This window comes from Paramormyrops kingsleyae, chromosome 7 (assembly GCF_048594095.1).
Source record: "Paramormyrops kingsleyae isolate MSU_618 chromosome 7, PKINGS_0.4, whole genome shotgun sequence".
In the NCBI taxonomy this organism is placed as follows: Eukaryota; Metazoa; Chordata; class Actinopteri; order Osteoglossiformes; family Mormyridae; genus Paramormyrops; species Paramormyrops kingsleyae.
In genome coordinates this window covers 15425883-15443591 of record NC_132803.1, presented here as the reverse complement: position 1 = coordinate 15443591, position 17709 = coordinate 15425883, and the positions used below count along the sequence as shown (strand labels likewise).

The 17709-nt window shown below is 48.3% G+C and overlaps 1 protein-coding gene across 4 annotated transcripts in view; it reads right to left on the bottom strand.

Annotated features, from left to right (window-relative positions):
• The window catches only part of LOC111849855 (early estrogen-induced gene 1 protein-like), a 34329-nt gene that overhangs the window by 15299 nt on the left and 1321 nt on the right, over positions 1 to 17709 (bottom strand). Inside the window, exons 1-3 of one of the 4 annotated variants that reach the window (XM_023823116.2) lie at positions 15480 to 15555; positions 14750 to 14946; positions 14187 to 14396 (exon numbers count right to left, since the gene is read on the bottom strand). In XM_023823116.2, the coding sequence (XP_023678884.1) occupies positions 14187 to 14332 (146 nt within the window). In that variant the 5' untranslated portion in view covers positions 14333 to 14396; positions 14750 to 14946; positions 15480 to 15555. The other 3 variants (XM_023823118.2, XM_072714398.1, XM_023823119.2) reach the window with 3 other exon arrangements.

Below are 17709 nucleotides of genomic sequence, written 5' to 3'. Positions count from 1 at the left end.
GCATCTGTAGCCGATTTGGGGAGTCCGTCTGGACCTCGTTTGCCCAGCTGAGCGCTGATTCCTGGCAGCCTCAAAGCCAAAGCTAAATGGAAAGCATGTGCTGGATGAAGGTGCGTCTGCAATCTGGGTTTTCCTCCGCAGTTGGGCTCTGCACCCCAAGCTGGCTCTGCGTGTTCCACGATCCATCCATTTAGTCACGGAGAACCGGCATTCCATGGGAGCCAATCCCAAACCTATAACCTGCTGGGAATGAAACTCCAGCATCTTAGTCACTTGCTTGCAACAGCTCACACTACAGACCTCCAACCACAGGGGGGCAGAAGTCACTTTTTCAGCAGACAGATCTTGCAGCCTCCAGGCAAACCCCTTATTCACATGCTTATGCTTCCTGAATGAGCTCTAAGCTAAACATCAGAATCTATGACTTTGCTGACCACCTCAGCACATCATGGCGATACGGCAGTGCCAGAACAGGCCTTTGCAGCCTCTGCTCACCTTTGACCCTTCTGTACCAGCTGTAGGCACATTAGCAGTGACTTATGCTATAGCCCAAATGAGGGGGGGGGGTAGGCTGGTGGCACAAAGCGCAGTCTAAACATGACTGAGGCATCATGTGGAGGGCAGCCTGCTCTGCACCACCCCCCCAGTAAACAATGAGGACACTGCCAGGCGTCCTCCAGTCCGAAATCAGGGTGAAACGGGACAGTTCTCTCTTTCTCTCTCTCTCTGTCACACACACAGTCACCCCCACCACTGCAAGAAGCTGGTGCTTGTGAATGGGCCCTCTGTCACCAAAGACAACATGATGACATGTGACACCAGAACAGAATGGGTACCATCTAATTGTCACTGCGTCACTGATTATATGTGGTTTAAGGTGGGGAATGTTTGTCCTTGGAGCCTGGACAGAATGAGAAAGCAGTCCTCCTGCCCCCCCCCCGAGCACTCTGATAAGCCCATGTCGAGTGTCAACGCATGCTGTGCCCAAGAACTGAAACTGTTACAGCAGCCTCAAATGTTCACTCACAGACAGAAGATCGCAAGATCCCATCCTGTTGAGATTATTGAAGCGGTTTTACACTAAACTGAGCTGTACAAATAGCCAATCATTACTCTCCTTTTGCGTCAGTCCCCTCTTGATTGGTAACAGCCTGGAAAATGGCACAGCCTCTTTGCCTGTATCACTGACAGCCTGTTTGCTGCTCTGCTCATTCTCTACATTCCTCAACATACAGAGTATCATCCCTCATGGCTGCTGGAAGAGCACAGCTAACTAGCAAGACACGCACACACACACACACGCACGCGTTTGCTGGGCTGCCCGTTGCCTTGGCTTAATCCTTCACCCCAAATCAACATGACAATCACAAAGTGCTACAGGGCCACCAGATAAATGGCTGACCCCGCATTTGGACACCCCCCCCCAGAGATTTGTGTGTGTGTGTGTGTGTGTGTGATGTCTCAAAGGATAGCATCATGGGATACACGAAAAGCCGCATTTCAATTTTCCTGTACTCCTGTGCAACTGCCAAAAAAAGGGACCATTTCATTAATGCAACCTCATATATCATCACATTTCAAATACAGATGAAAACAAAACAAAAAACAGTAACATCGTCATCACAGGGTGAGGTCCCCCTCACACACACACACACACACACACACACACACACACACACACACACACACACACACACACACAGGAAGTCGCCACCATAACCCAAAACCTGTCCCACGAGTTGTCCTGAAAACATGGCTCTCTTACAGGTGCGGCCGGGAAGAGAGGCTACCACTGCTCACTCCCAAATGCCTCTGCCAACACTCCTCTCCAGTAAACCGCCACGTAATGCTCAACAGTGACTCCCCCTCCCTCTGCAGAGCTGGGCAGGCAGAGCAGGGCCCAGTAGCAGAGAGGGCTGGTGTCAAACAGCACAGTCTGGGGACAGGGGCAGGGACTGCAATCTGTGTAAACGGTATAAAGTGTGAGAGTGTGTTAAAATGGACAGACGAGGCAGGGAGTGTGCGCACACACACACATACACACACACACACATACACATCTGTATCCAATTTTCTTCCTGGGAAAATTAGCTGTGGGCAAAAAGAGAAGCTTTGGAAATTTCCGGAGCCAGCATCTGGTTATGAGTGAGAGAGAGAGAGAGAAAGAAAAAACACGAAACCCGTAAATGCAGCACCACTGGACTCTGCTGCAGGCTACCTGTCAGATCCGGACAAACATCGGTACCAAGACGGTCGCTCGCTCTGTCAGTTCAGAATCAAAACGTCCTTGCATTTGGAACTAAGAGTTCTGCTCTTACACACTTCCACTTTTGGGTCAGAATCAACCAAAGCAGCATCCCCAGCTCACCTCTTCTCTTCCTCCTCATCTCCCTCATTCCATCCTCATCCGCCATCCACCTCTCCCCGCTTTCCATTCAGCCAGACATCGTGACCCCACACAGTGGGCCAACATACAAAATCAGCCACACACTATTCGGGGACCATGAACAAACATACAATGTAAAGCTCACACAGACGACCTTGAAGGCCATGCTGGCTCCACAAACAGCGGCTCCAACCTGCTGGAGCCGTTAGAGTGCTGACAGACCCAGCTAGCTGAATACGTGTCCTGGGTTCAGAGCCTCTGTACTGACAAACGTTTCACCTCTGTGGGAAAACTGGGTTAAAACTGGGTTGCTGCTGGAAAAGGTGTTGGTGTGGCAGACAGGGGAGTCCATCCTGTGGTCTGTGTGGATCCCAGTGCCCCAGTGCAGTGACACTGCTGTAAATTTGATGCCATCCTTCTGACGAGACCTAAAACCATGGTCCTGACTCCTGGGGTTAGGAACGATCCCTGGGCATCTTCCTAGAGAGCTGGGCTGGTACCCCGATGTCCTGCCATTTATTACCCTTTCAAATCAAGCCTCCTAATCATCCACTGTATCTAACTGGTGAATTCTCTCTTGCCCAATCACCACCTTAGCTACAGTGTGGTGAGCGTACTGGTGCAGACTGGCTGCCATTGCATCATTCATGTGGGTGTTACACAGTGGTGGTGAGTCTAGTGTCAAAAAAAAAAAAAAAAGTTCTATAACAAACAAACAAACATACAAACATACATACATACATACATACATACATACATACATACATACATACATACATACAAACATACAAACAACCTCTAGATACTGAAATAGCATTTTCAGGCAAGCTGGACTACAGCCACTCTCTCCATGTGAGGCCTGGCCATTCAACCCTTTATCTCCAGCTTATGACATGCTAATTGCTCATGTAATTCATCCATACAGCTGCAGGCTTCAGCTGGACAGGAAACAGTCTCACGCCTCATAGTCTGTTCACCTGGTGCCTCTGTGCAACCCAGAGTTCTGTTAATAACTTAAAAGCTCGCCTCAGTATCTAAGGGAGAGGTGAAGCTGAGGATGGGTCCAAACACACAGGGAGGTGCCGCCTTGCTGTGAAACAGCACCGCGTTCCTGAGCGCTGATGGACCTCAACGGGGCGATTAAACACATGGGATCAGTGTACATGATCGGTACGTCAAAATAAAAAGGATGCAGGTTTACTAGGCAAAGACTGACACCCAGAGAGAGTGTGGGGGCTGAGGGGGGTTGGCTCATTAAAACACACACTGATGGCCCAGAAGCAGCATCTTTTACACGTTCAGTCCTGATCCGAGCTGGCCAGGGGTCTGATCTGCATGCTGTAGAGGGATGGGGACAGACGCAGGTCGGGTGAAAGAGCAGATGGAGACATGATCTGTTGGCACCAACCTCTGCAGTAAAAACCTGCAGCTGTATAAACAGTTAAAGTGCACAGCTAGAGCCTGCAGGTGACGGAGAGCCATGCACAGCTCCCCCAGCCCCGGCTCACAGAGGCTCCCCCAGCCCCGGCTCACAGAGGCTCCCCCAGCCCCGGCTCACAGAGGCTCCCCCAGCCCCAGCTCTCACATCTCATTAAGCTCCTGAGTGATCATCCACTCCCCCTGTACCCACAGAGCCCCAGAGCGCCCATCTGCCCCAAAATGCCAACTGAGGTCTGACCAGGCCTCCCAACATCTGGCTCACAGTAATGGTCTGCAGACCACACACAGACACAGAGACACACACACACAGACACACACACAGACAGACACACAGACAGACACACAGACAGACAGACAGAGTGCTTTGTCGGACTCAGGAAGTTGCCCTTTTAGGAGTCCGAGTACAGTTAATAATGAGGAAGCAGACATGCGCAAACACACACACACCATCATGCATATAGATAACGAGAGAGAGAGAACGAGAGAACGAGAGTAAGAGAGAACGAGAGCACGCTACTGCTGTGTGCCATAGATTTTACCATTAACTTCCCCATTATCAGCACTTTGGGAGACATCAATAGTGATTTCAAATGGCCCATTAAATTAGTGACCTCATTCTCAGTTAATCACTTGGACTTCTGTCCTTCGTCCAGAGCGGCCCACTTTCCCGAACAGGACCCCCCCCTTCCACAGCCCAGCTTTAGCCAGAGGGATGCAGGACCCTGGCTTCTACGCCACACACCATTCAGACCTGCGTTCCCGCTGGGGTCATGCAATCAGCTAGACATTAGTCCTGGTGCTGCACTATACAAGAGCCAGAGAAGACAAAATAACGTCATTCTGATGTGAAGGTGAGCTGCACTGCCAACAGGCCCACAGGTTGTGCTGGTGGTTTTGGAGAAGAGTGAAGCGACTTACAAAGGTGCCGTTTAACCAGCTCCAAGAGCCATCTGTCTGGCTGTGAGCCCTAATCTAACCTAAATCAGTAGTTTAAACCTTCGGTGACCTTTGACCTGAGCCCCTCCCCAACACCCTGGAGGACACCACAGTCCGGTTTATCCGAGGGATGATTTCATTGGGGATTAATCGAGTGTCCTGGGCCTGGGGGGTTAACTTGCTAACATGTCAGGATTTGGCACCGTCTGTCGCTTTTGCTGCAGGCATTTAAAGCCGCCCGGTTCCCAGGCGGCCGGCCATAAAGCCGCCCATTCCCAGGTGGGCTGGACTTCATCTCCCAGGAGCAGACACTCCACATATGGTGAAAAAAGGGCAGACAGTCAGTGTGTCAGTGTACATAGGGACTGAGGAACCCAGGGCAATTGTTCAGTTGGCCCTCCCATGTCTACATCCTTCTCCCCATTCACTATGCCCACCCCCCCACTGCAAAAATTCAGTATAGACCACCTGAGAAGCCCCCCATGCGCACACTCATAACCATTCTAACATCACAGGGCAGTTTTCTCCCGAAAGTCACGTTCACAAACACAGCCCATCGCCCTCCCATCAGCAGAACAGCTGGCGCATGCACACATCAAAACAGCCCCCCCCCCCCCCCCCCAAAGGAGGTCTGAGGTCGCTCTTCCAGCCCAAAGGCCCGGCTGCAAGGTCAAGCCTTTCACCTTGAAAACAGGCACGCCAACAGCTCAGCCCGTACCGCCAGGACTGAACTGCATCCATAACCACATGCCCCCTGCTGCTTAGCACAGGTAAATGCCAGTGAGCAAGGACCATGGACATGGACTCCCAGGACAGAAGGGATTGCCGTCTCTCTATCGGCCACCTCCTCATTCTGGATGCATTACCGCACCCTCTCTCTGTGCCCCCTGCTGTGTTTGGGGGCACGTGTGGGTGCGAGCGTGCGTACGGGTGCTTGTGACCGTTCCACTGCATCACATCGTCAACCCAGTCAAAAGCTGCATTAAGATATTGCTTTTGGTTTGAATTGCCCTGACGTGTTATTACTGGCAAAACGGCACTAATATCATCATTTAATTGCATTTACTTCTATGATGCAAGCCGGTGCAACTCGCAAACCTGCGAAGGTTTCCTGACAAAATGTGTCTGTAAAGTCCAGTAAGCCAGGTATCATCATGTACAGACCATTTCTGAAGTCTGTCCAGATTCCATTTGCGTTGACCCATTAGTCACAGTGAGCCTGGAGTCCATCCCAGAATACAAGGCAGGGGAGGCCAACAGGGCCACACACACACACACACACACACACACACACACACAGCAAAAAACCAAGTGCACAGCCCTAGATGTGACTGCAAAAACACAGGCGCTCCCTCCGCTGCTCTGACATCACCGGCGGGTGTCTGACGGCGCTAGGAGACGGACGTGCTTGTAATGGTGCCGGGCCCCGGACAGAGCGCTGGGCGAGACGGGGGTCATCCGGCGCTTTATTCCTGTGGTCTCTCTTTTTTTACAGACAGGGAGGGGCCCACAGGTCACGTGGGCACCCCTCCGTCCCAGGGCATGTGAATGCGGCTCAGCATGAGGGGTGACAGCTAAGTCTCTCCCTTATTGCCCGGCCTCCCTGTGCCCCCCCCCCCCCCCCCAGGCTGAGGCGCCAGGACCCACATCCCTCCTGAGTGGGCTTCAGTCAAAATCTCCCTGAAACACGACACCGTAAGAGGCCGCCAGCCCAGATAAGATCGCCAGGCCCGTTAGACAAAGCGCCCCCCCCCCCAGCAGCACGGAGAGGAGCGCTCAGCATGCCAGATGTTCACCAGCTGCATGTGGTGCTCCCAGCCACACCTGGGCATCAGAGATTTATGCACAGAATGGGCCATTAAACCAAGAAAAGGCAGGTGCCCTGGGGGAGACCTGCACCCTCCAGCCATCCTCAGGACAGTGGCAGCAGTAGCACACTGCACAGTTTGGGGGAAGCTCATCAAAAACCACTGACAGAGTACAGGAACGTTTCCTTCTGTAGAACAAGGTCCACTTCATGGCCAGCTGATTTGAAGAAGCGGGGGAAGAAACACTGATGATAACAGCCGGTGTCACATCCCAGGACGAGAACAACAACAGACCAAATCATGATGGTCAGTTTCTCTTCCTCAATGGTGAAATCAAATTCTTTCCTGTAATGCTCACCCTTTCTTCCCATAAAACACAAAGCCAGCTAAGAGCTATTCTCCAATTTCCTGGGAATCTCACATCCAGTCTGCTCTCAATTAGATTTGAGAGCGAAATTGACAGTAATTCTGGCCTCACCAAGCACACAATCTATTCACACAGACATGCCTCAGGTTCCCCAGACAGAAAGGAGGAACATCAAACACCACCCCGTGTTTTAGAGGAGCATGCTGAGTCCTGACAGTCCATTCAGCTACGGAAATAATAAAACAGGATAGGGGGGGATTAACGTGAAAAATGAGAGCAGGGTTGGGGAATCCAGCGCTCATTATTCAGTTCCTGGCACCCGACACAAAATCTCATCTCCAGTATCTGAGAGGATCTTAAATCAAGAAGAGCAGTTTTTGTTGTGCTCCTGAAAGGGGGGAGGATTGGTTCCACTCAAAATTCCTGAGATGTAAAAGACAAACATCTTCCCACCGATGGCTATCTGAGTGCATCGGGCTGGGGCGTGACACGCCGGTGGAGCACAAAGACAAGCCCTACGGGTCAAATTCGAGGGAGGGGAGACAGAAACATCCAGGTTTAGGAGTGTCGGCCGGTCGGCGCACGCCTCGAAAGCGAGCGCCGGGGAGGATCCCCATATCGGGTGGCTGTAGCAGTTTGCCATACCGTGTTAGTGAGGGAAAGCCCTGGTACTGAACCTTTGTATCTGATCCTGGCGTAGTACTGGTTCCAGAGAAACAAGAATGCAGGCCCTTATTTCCAAAAAGAAAAAAATCCACCCAACAATTAAGGGACAGGCGGAGAAAGGAGCCGGACATATTTGCCGGTGGTATTTCTAGAAGAAAGGCCCTTGTAATTACTCAGCTGGCTGTCCACCTCGCGCTGAGGTACGCCAGTGCTGACCGCCCTCTTGGCCCGTATAATTGGTTCCTGGAGGTCTAAACCCGACCCACTTCCCCTCCTCTATGAGCGTCAGCTGTGACTAAGACACCCAGGCGCCTGGCCTCTGCACAGAGACGGTTACTTTTAAGACATTAAGCCATGAACGTCCGGCACAGAAAGGATATGCAGGAAGAACAGCGAAGGCCAGGGGTGAGGCAGAGAGGCAGCCTTCACAGAAATCCCCAGAGATAAAAATTGATAAAACGCAAAACCTGTCCTACCATGGGCATGACGGGAGAGTGATACGAGGATAAGGAACAGAGCACAGTGACAGCGGAAAAAGTACGTAAGAGGGAAAATAAAGCGGGGAGGTTCCCCATCCAAGCCGCAGAGCAGCTGTGAATCACGACACCGGCACCTCCTGCATCACCACTCCGCTGCTAGGCAACGCCTCTCCAGGGTCTCTGTGTCCCTGCACGTGCGTGACCAACACGGAGACAAATGAGTCTGACAAAAGGGACTGTCAGGGAGGGTGTGACCCCAGAGTGGCACCGACCCTGAGCCAACCGACCGCCATGACCTGCCCCGCTCTCCTGGGCTCAGCACGGAGCAGTCAGTCACTGCCGGTAACATCAAGCACAGGCGGACAGGCTCCGTACATCAACCTGTAACATCAACCACAGCATCAGATCATCGTGCGGGGGACTGAAAACGGGGATTACAGCTGTAAGGGACAGAGAAACATGACCTTATGACTTAGAGAAGATCTCAGCATGATTCACATCTGCTGTCAGTGGTCTAGGGTCAAGGCCCATCATAAATATTCGTAGAGAGGAACAAGGATCACACACAAGCAGATGGCTGGGGGGGGTATTTCCCACCTTAGATTACTTCCCTCTGCCTGATGAAATTCACGTACGCACATGATGGGGGCATCAAGAGCATCGAAATAGTTCAGGTTGTCCCAATGTAACAAATATTCTGCCAAGCCGAGAATTTATTTTTCCCCTAGATAGAATGAGCATCCCCCCAGCCCCCTAGAGACACACTGTCATCATTACAGGTCTGCTAAGGGCCTGACCAGGCAGTCAGGAGTAACCAAAGCATGCAGGACAAATAATATAAATGAGAGCAGAAAATGAACAGAGAACTGTAAAGGAATGGAGCCTGAGGGACAATGACAGACAGGGCTATTGTCACACGCGAATGGAGCCACAAACACAAGAAGAATTACAGTCACGTGTTCCAGAACATTCCGCAGCCTGCATCATAGCTGAATCTGCAAAGCCTGTTTTTCTAGCTCCTCAACATAAGACTGTTTTCCTCTTCCAGATACAAAGAAGAATACGAGGGATGACAAAGGGAGAAAGAAAGAAAGAGGAGAGAGCGTTCTCAGCACAAACAGAAGCACTGCCACAGTGCTGCAGTATGTGACCAGGAACTGTGGGAATTCAGCGTCAGTAACTGTAATCCACTGCGTTCTCTCAAAAACGTGCATCTGTAAGGCTCATAAACCAGTACCTCCTGACACACATTACACACGGGCCATAAACCCAATTGCTGCCGGCCTGCGCAGACAGACGCGCAACTCATACAGAACCTCATCACCTCCACATCTCCTCTACAGATCCATTTCCATCCAGTCACCACCATAGAGAGCTCTGCACCCTGTTAATACTCACCACGTAAATCGACTTTGCTTTGACCAAACAATTATTTAAAAACATGTTTTTGTCAGGCATGACACAAAGACACCCTTTCTGCTTGGTTAAAGGTCCCCCACACCCCAGATGGTGTGTGGTTCTATGGGTTGGCACTTTGCTCATTACTGGATGGTCACTGGTTCAAACCATGTGGCTGGCAGAGCAACGTTACCACTGGGGCCTTAACCCCAAACTCTCCCGGATGCTGACCTCGCCCTCTGATCGTCACTGCGGCTTTGGACAAAAGCATCTCCTACAAGAATGAATGTTGGTTAAGGCCTCACTCCCACCTGTGCGTATGGTCCTTCAGGTCCAAGCACATCACAAGGAAGGGGGGGGGGGGGGAATAAAAGAGGAAAAAGGGGAAGGGGATCCCGGCCCTGATGGGGTTTCCCCCCACTCAGCGTGTCTCTGATGTGCCAGAGCCTCGTACTCGCTCTCCGTTCCCCCTCCATTCCAAAGGAATGCTGGGAATGCAGACTCTCCCCCTCAACGTCTGCCACATTTACAGAGGGAGAACAGGAAAGAATGCGCGTGTGCAAGACCACACACGAGCACGGGTTCACGTGTGCAAAACGGCAACGTGGCGGCCGGCTCACATTGGTGGGGAAAGCTGGAGTGTAAAGAGCTTAATCTCATTTAATAAAACCCAAAACGAGAGAGAAGCAGAATGGCGACTGCATTTCACAGAGCTGTGATTCCCATACCCTGATGAACCGCGCTCATAACCTGGAAGGACAAGGGATGGCTGCACTCGGGCCGCAGACAGACACAAGCTCTCGGGGAAAAAGAGGAGCACAAAACAGCAGGGAACGTGTCAAATAAGAACTGATATAGGCTTGTTTATTTAGCCAGGCAGCGTCATCGTCTGAGCATGACACGATCACTCGTGAACCGGGACCACGCGTGTACGAGTCTGCAGGCCCACAGGCTGCCTTTCAGGTACCGCTGTCTGTGAACGGCCAGCATGGATGCTGAAAGTGCACAGTAAGCGAGCAAAGTCTGAAGCTGTCTTGGAAGCCACCCAGGGCCCAAAGGGCGGGGGGGGGGGGGGGGGGGTGTTGGATGCACTTCCCCTGTTTTTGTTTTCTGCTCCCAGCTGGAAAATGTGAATTTGTCTGCTGAATCATCACAATCTCCCCCCAGAAGGGAGGTGCGTTTCACAAAGAGCCAAAGGACAAGGAGAGCGAGAGAGCGAGAATGCCCTTTGAACCCTGAACAGCCAGTCCTGCAGTCTGCTTGTTATACCTTCCTGTGGTCAGTGTCGACTCATTCCCATTGGGTACCTGCACCCAAGCAGAGACCCCGTCCCCCGCCTACGTCCCTTTTGCCGCACGCCAGCTTTCTCGAAGGAGAGCCAGAATGTTCCAAGCTGAGCGCAAGACAAATTCATTCCATTCTGCTTCTCCCTCTTATGCTGCACATCACTACCTTCATTCTACTTTGTTTTCAATACCACTGCTGACACTGTTTTCTCCATTTGTTTAATTATGGCCTCGACTAGGTTATACACCCCATAGAAGGCAGACGGTAAAGGAGAATAAAGTATACTTTATGGACAAAAGTATAGTGACACCTGGCCATTACACCTACAGGAACTTTTATGACATTCCATTCCATTCTAAATCCATAGAGTTGGTCCTCCACTCTTCTAGGGAAGCTTTACACAAGTTTATGGATTGGGTCTGTGGGAATTTTTACCCATTCATGTAGAATTGCATTTGTGAGGTCGGGCACTGATCACAGGCCTGGCTCACAATCTCCAGTGTAGTGCATCCCAAAGATGTTTGATGGAGTCAGGGTTCTGTATGGGCCAGTCGAGTTCTTCCACACCAAAAACTCACCCAACCATGTCTTTATGGATCTTGCTTTATGCACGATCCATAAGTCCAGAAAAGGGGCTTCCTCAACTGTTTACACAAAGCTGGCATAGAATTGCCCAGAATGTCTTGATATGCAAGGCTTTTATAGCTGCAAGGGGGGGGGACGGGACCAACTCCATATTGATGCCTATGAATTTAGAAAGGGGTGTCAAAGACGTTCCTGTGGGTATAATGGCCAAGTGTCCTAATACTTTGTCCATATAGTGTATGAACTTTATAAACTTCCTCTCTGACTGCCTCTCCCTCTTTATTTCACTACTGATTTTATTAGGGCTCATAACCATGCAGCTTTAGTGTCATAACTTACACGGCTAGTCGCCCCTCCTAAACTTCCAGACAATTCAGAGCCAGTGCACACCCCCACCCCACAACCAACCAGGTGGGAGTACAGGTCCGCCGTTCAGCAAACGGTAGCCCAGAACCGGGACCAGCGCGCTAAAAAACCAGCAGCAGCGGAAACAGGCCAGGCAGCAGGACTGAGACCCCTATTACTGAGGGGAGGGCAGCAAAGAGCAGAGAGGCAGCTTAACAGACCCTCTGTGTTTGTGATGAACGGAGGGAGATGGGTCACAAAGGGCCTGGTTCTATCAATGTGGCAGTGTGCTCTCTGGATCCTACTGCCAAATCAGAAGGGGAGAGGGAGGGAGGGAGAGAGAGAGAGAGAGAGAGAGAGAGAGAGAGAGAGAGACAGAGATACAAACAATCCTCCCTTATCCGCAGCAATCGCCTGCCTCTGCTTCAGTATTGTTCTTCAGCCCCCTCCCTACCATTCCATGTCTCTTGCTAGCTGAAGCGCCCCCTACATGCGCAGGAGAGAATACCTCCGGAGTCTTACCAGTGTGAACAGGAGCCGAGAGACACTGGCACAGAGAGACACCATCAGCACGTGACGGTTATGACAGAGACCGGGCACACGAGCGGCCATATGACCCGCCGAAGTCTCAGACTACCGCCCTAATCACCTTAACCATGACAGCTGCACGGACTTCAGAGGAAGACAAGCAGCCACATTATTCACTCACTCTTCCCAGTACAGAGGCACTATATGGACATTATATTATATATGGGTTACACAATATGTCAGTTAACATATCGCTATCAACCAATATTCATTAAACATCAGCCTCAGTCCAATGTGTCAATCTTGGCTGATATTTAAACTTTATCAATTGTTAAAATTGCAGACAATCAGCCTTTTATCCAGAGTGAAGGACAAGGGATTTCTCAAAATCCCAGCACAAGACACGTTTATAATTCATTATTTAATCTTCCCCACAAATCAATCTGTAGTTTTCCACCGAAAGAAGAATTTTAAAAAAAATGCAATGTCCCCCCCGCCCCATGCAAGAGCCTCAGACGTTATCAGTAGACAAAAATATGTCCTTATCAAAATTTCCACATCAGAGCACCTACTGTATAGGCACAAGTCACTAAAACACGACAACAGTTTCAGGTACTATATTTCAACACGCTCTGTGATGGTATCCTAGCAACCTTTGACAGCAAAAACATAAGACGAATTAAGGATATAAGCATACAGAAGCAAACAAGCATATAGAGAGGCATGGCCTTATGTTTGAATTGCATTGTGGGTATTTTGCAGTGCCAATGCTGTGCCATAATCAGCTCTTCCAGCCTGCTGTGGACAGGTCCAAATGTCAGAAGGTACCTCAGTGGGAGGAAGTCCAATGGTTAAACAGGTTTGGCCAAGTAAAAGTGTGTCCAGAACAAATAGTAATGTAACACCTTTAGCTTATCAGCGCAGGAGAGGGTCAAAACCCAGAGGCTGGAGAGCCAAGCACACTGCCTCACCATAGCGTACACAGGAATACTGCATGCTGGGGGGGGGGGGGGGGCAACCTCTGACCACTACTTGCAAGCTGGACAAAAAGTTTGTTGTTCAAGAATGCAATACAAATAACACACCACAGATTCCAGCAAGTGTTTGCAGTATTTTTTTTTTTTTTTTAATGTAATGGCACTGGCATAAACAGCCAGTGATCGCAGTACAGGCAAACTACGCCAGATCTGGACGAGGACCCCCTTAACAAAAGGGGAGGCCTGGAAGCAGACATGGTGCAGAAGAGTACAGTGTGAAATACGGACGCAGCGCACCAGAAAACATGCCAAGACAATCCAGGAGCCAGCAACGCCACAGTTCAGTTATGTTACACGAGTATGATTCAGCGAAATTTAAAAGAGGGAATGCCTTACTGACCAATACAGGAAAACATGCAGTTGGTTAAAACAAATATAGCCTACATAACTTCAGCTGGATTACTTTTTTTTTTCCTTTTTTTGAAACAAATTCTGTTTAGACATTAATTATTTACGTATGGACATCATTGTCGGAGATATGTGAGCAATCCAAAGTTTATGTTTATATATATATATATATATATATATATATATATATATATATATATATATATATATATATATATATATATATATATATATATATGGGAACTGCACTGACGTATCAGTGTGTATTTTTTCCACATAAGCCTACCTACAAAAGAAACACACCTTGACATGGCTGTCAGACATGCCCATCAAGACCCAAAGGGATCATTTTTTCCTGTTTAAACTTCTAACTTGTCTGCATACTAAACAATGTTCACTTTGATCAGATTTCAAAGTATTAAGGAAGATTGAATCAGCAAATCTAGGGATTAAGTAGTCGGTATGGAGGCGTTTGTCTAAATGGTTTACGCCTCTCAAATCGTGGGAAAAATCACAGACAATGAGATAAAAAAAAAAGCGGCATTGCACCCGGAGCCAGCATTACTAAGAAATTACCTTGATGATGTACAGGTAAACTCGCCGCCGTCCAGGAGCCGGATCTTGCAGAAAAGCATGCCGTTGACGAAGGGCACGGCGGAGAGTTCCTCCAGGGTGAAGCTGGTCTGAAACTTAAACCTCTTCTTCTTCATTAAAAACGCCATAGATGTGAGCGTCGAAAATGCCCCTTTACTGTAGGTCCGTTGGCTTGGAAGTACACAGTTCCAACTGTATCCACAGGAGGGGAAAGCAGAATGTCTTAATCAATAAAAAAAATTTATGATTGTGGGGCTTGTGCCCAAGTGTGTAAGTGATCTGTAATAAGCATGGAGACCCAGGTGATTTTAATCGGGAGTTTGGTCTCTTAGCGCATGAAAACCTCTTTTGGGTAGAACAAAATGAAGAGCTAATCACAGTATTAATAAAGATTCAGGGCAAGCTTAAACACGCATGACAATCAGTGCACTTTTGTCTGGCGGATATCTTTGGAGGCGGATAGACGCAGATATTTAGGGTATAGCTAATATACCGGGTGGTCCGGAGGTACAGCTTTCACTAAAATGAAATTGAAAAAGACTTACTGTGGGATCCCAGAAAAGACAGCGTGTCTCCGACTTCAGGACGGACACATTCTTCTTTTCTTTTTGTCGTTTCTTTACCTCCAAACTCTGCTGTCTTATCGGGCAGGTGAGCAGCTCCGGTACAAGTCGGCGGTCGCCAGCGGACCGGAATCCAGCGAGGGCGGCGAAGATTGTTTCCCCAGTCTACAGTGCCGGAGCTGCCGGCAAATGCACCAACAAACCAAAAGAAAGAAAAAAGTACAACTAAATTTAAAAACACTAAGCCATTTATCGCCCCTACGGGGTTTATTCGTTGCTGTCACGGTCGTAGAAATGGATCTGACTTGCCCTCCTCGTACTTTGAACTGGGGGAACCTCCTCCGAAAACCAAGAGAAAACGAGCCAAGCGCCGCCTCCCGCTCATGCACTCGTGTACATTTTTCTGACATGTACGCCATATACGTAAGGAATGTTTACTGGGACAACGTGGACTTAATTCTGAAATACACGTTTGGGATCCTAAAGAATAGGTTAAAGGTGCGCTCTTGCTTACTTATAAAACGCCGTCTAATTTCCATGTGCATACTTTACTGGTGAAAGTACTGTTATTGGTTGCCTAGATATCAACGTTTTTACTAAATTTACATCGTTAGGAGTAAATCACCTAACATTACATATAACTGGTAAATCTTAATTTGTTTGTATGGAAAAACCTTTCCTTTACATTCAGAGGCCTACGTTGAGAAACCACCTGAGAATTAGCAGTTGGCTTTGCGGCAGGTCAGGGACAGATGTGTCAGTTCTTGTTACGCACCGCCACCTGCCGATAGAAAATCGGAATTGACTGCAGACACACAAAGCCGATTTTTATGCAGATAAATTTACGTCTGAAATAATCGTACTTAGTTGCCTTGCCGATACCACGAATACTATCCTCATTTTACAACTGCGAGTTCTAATTTGCTACTTTACAATGTTCAGGGTGGAATTATGAGTTACTGTTTATGTATTTACCACTTCAGCACTATATTTATCAATCACCAATCACTAGTTACCAGAGGTGGGGACTCGAGTCACTGAATTTGTTGACTTGTGACTCGACCTGAGGGCAAATAACCTGAAATGGACCCGATCATTCAAGAAGATTTTATAGTCCTCCCTCTGGATACTATAACCTTAATTTGACCATTTCAGTGTATATTAATTCTTTGTTGTCTGCACTTTCAGTTTCAGTTCTAATGCTATTAAATGGTTCAGAAATATATATTTTGTTTAGTCACTGTCTACTTTGAAAGTTTATTAGTAAAATGGCAAAGACAATATAGTTGTTCGTACAGAACATTTCACACGGATGCAATTGAAAGTATTTTACAGAGATCAAATAATACAGAATAGCATTATACAGTAAGAATGACACATGAACGTAACCTAAAAGGTTCCTTGGCGGCTATGGGGATCGAACCAGAAACTTTCATAGTATGAGGCGACAGCATAAACCACTGTACCACCACACCACTGTACTAGGTCTTATAGTTACATACATAACTTACGCATTTAGTCTGTCTGCAATTCTTTGCCAAAGCAACTCAATGGCTTGATTTATGGCCATAGTATTGTCTTTTTTAGCAATTACATCTTTCTACTGTTTATACATCTCCATCAGCAGCGTTTGTTTTGCGACGAAAAATAAAACACCGCTCTCGTTTTACACGCTTTCTGACTCATTTTATCGATCTATCGTTCATCCATTCATTTGGGCTTCTTAAATATCTTGGGTGTGCGCACTAAGTGAGACTATGCAAGTCTGTCTTGTATGAGCCTTGATTAGTTAAAGCTTAACTGCATTAGTGGAATGACTCGAGGCTAAGTTTAGAGATGGCGCTAGTTTGGCTTTCTTTAGCTACTTTCTTGGAATACCCCCTTATTCAACTCCTTGTGCTAATTACCACACAGCTCTTGCGCTGAATCATTTGTGGTGGAACAAGGAAAGAACTAAGCTACACAGGGCTCCAGCCCTTCAGGACTGGATTTTGACACCCCTGGAATAGACCTACATTTTAATTCATCCTTGTGCAAAAACACAGACACACGAATATATACAGATGTGAGCAAGATTTTGGGTCAGAGTGCACGGTCAGCTAATGTCCATTGACCCAGGTATAATAGTGCAGCATGGCACAGATATAACAAGGGACAGGAGTAGCTCATAATCAATTAACCAATCAAGGAGGCACAGGAACAATTAAGAAGGAGCAGGTGTAAGCGGTAACACCAGTGTGCGAAATCCGGGGGGGTCTGACACCCCCGATTAACCCATGAGACCCCCTGAAAGCCTCAAAAGCAAAATTTTAAGGACGTCGGTATTGCGCAAACATGGGGACCCCCCCTGAATATTGACGGGTATTTTGCACACTGGGTAACACTAAATGAACACAGAACTAAGAGACATAGCAAACACTAGGGTAACAACACCAGGAAAGACTAGGACCATAAGAATACACAGAATAAAACTTAGCAGAAGTTGGGAAATCCTAAAATTTGGAAACACGCTAAGTAATAATCACTAGGAAACAAAAACCCAATAAACAAAAGGATAACCCAGGACTGGAGGGTACAGCCTCCAAACTACAGGCTCAACCCGATGAGCTATGGCCCGAAAACAGGGAGACACACAAGGGCTAAGGGCTACAAGTGGGAGGGGGGAAACAAAATGACCAGTGACATATGCTGGCCAAAAACAGGACATGTAGGACACAGTCAGGTGGGTGCCAAACCTGACACCAGGATCTGCATGAGGTAAAAATCAGAGGTGGAAATTTCAGGTCCAGAAAGTAAAAATCCAGACAAGGATTTTGTTTCAACTAACCAATTGAGCATGAAGAGTCACTGTCACAGAGTACTCAGCTGGTTGGTTGAAACAAAATCAGGGTCTGGATTTATACTTTCTGGACCTGAAATTTCCACCTCTGGAAATGCGGGCA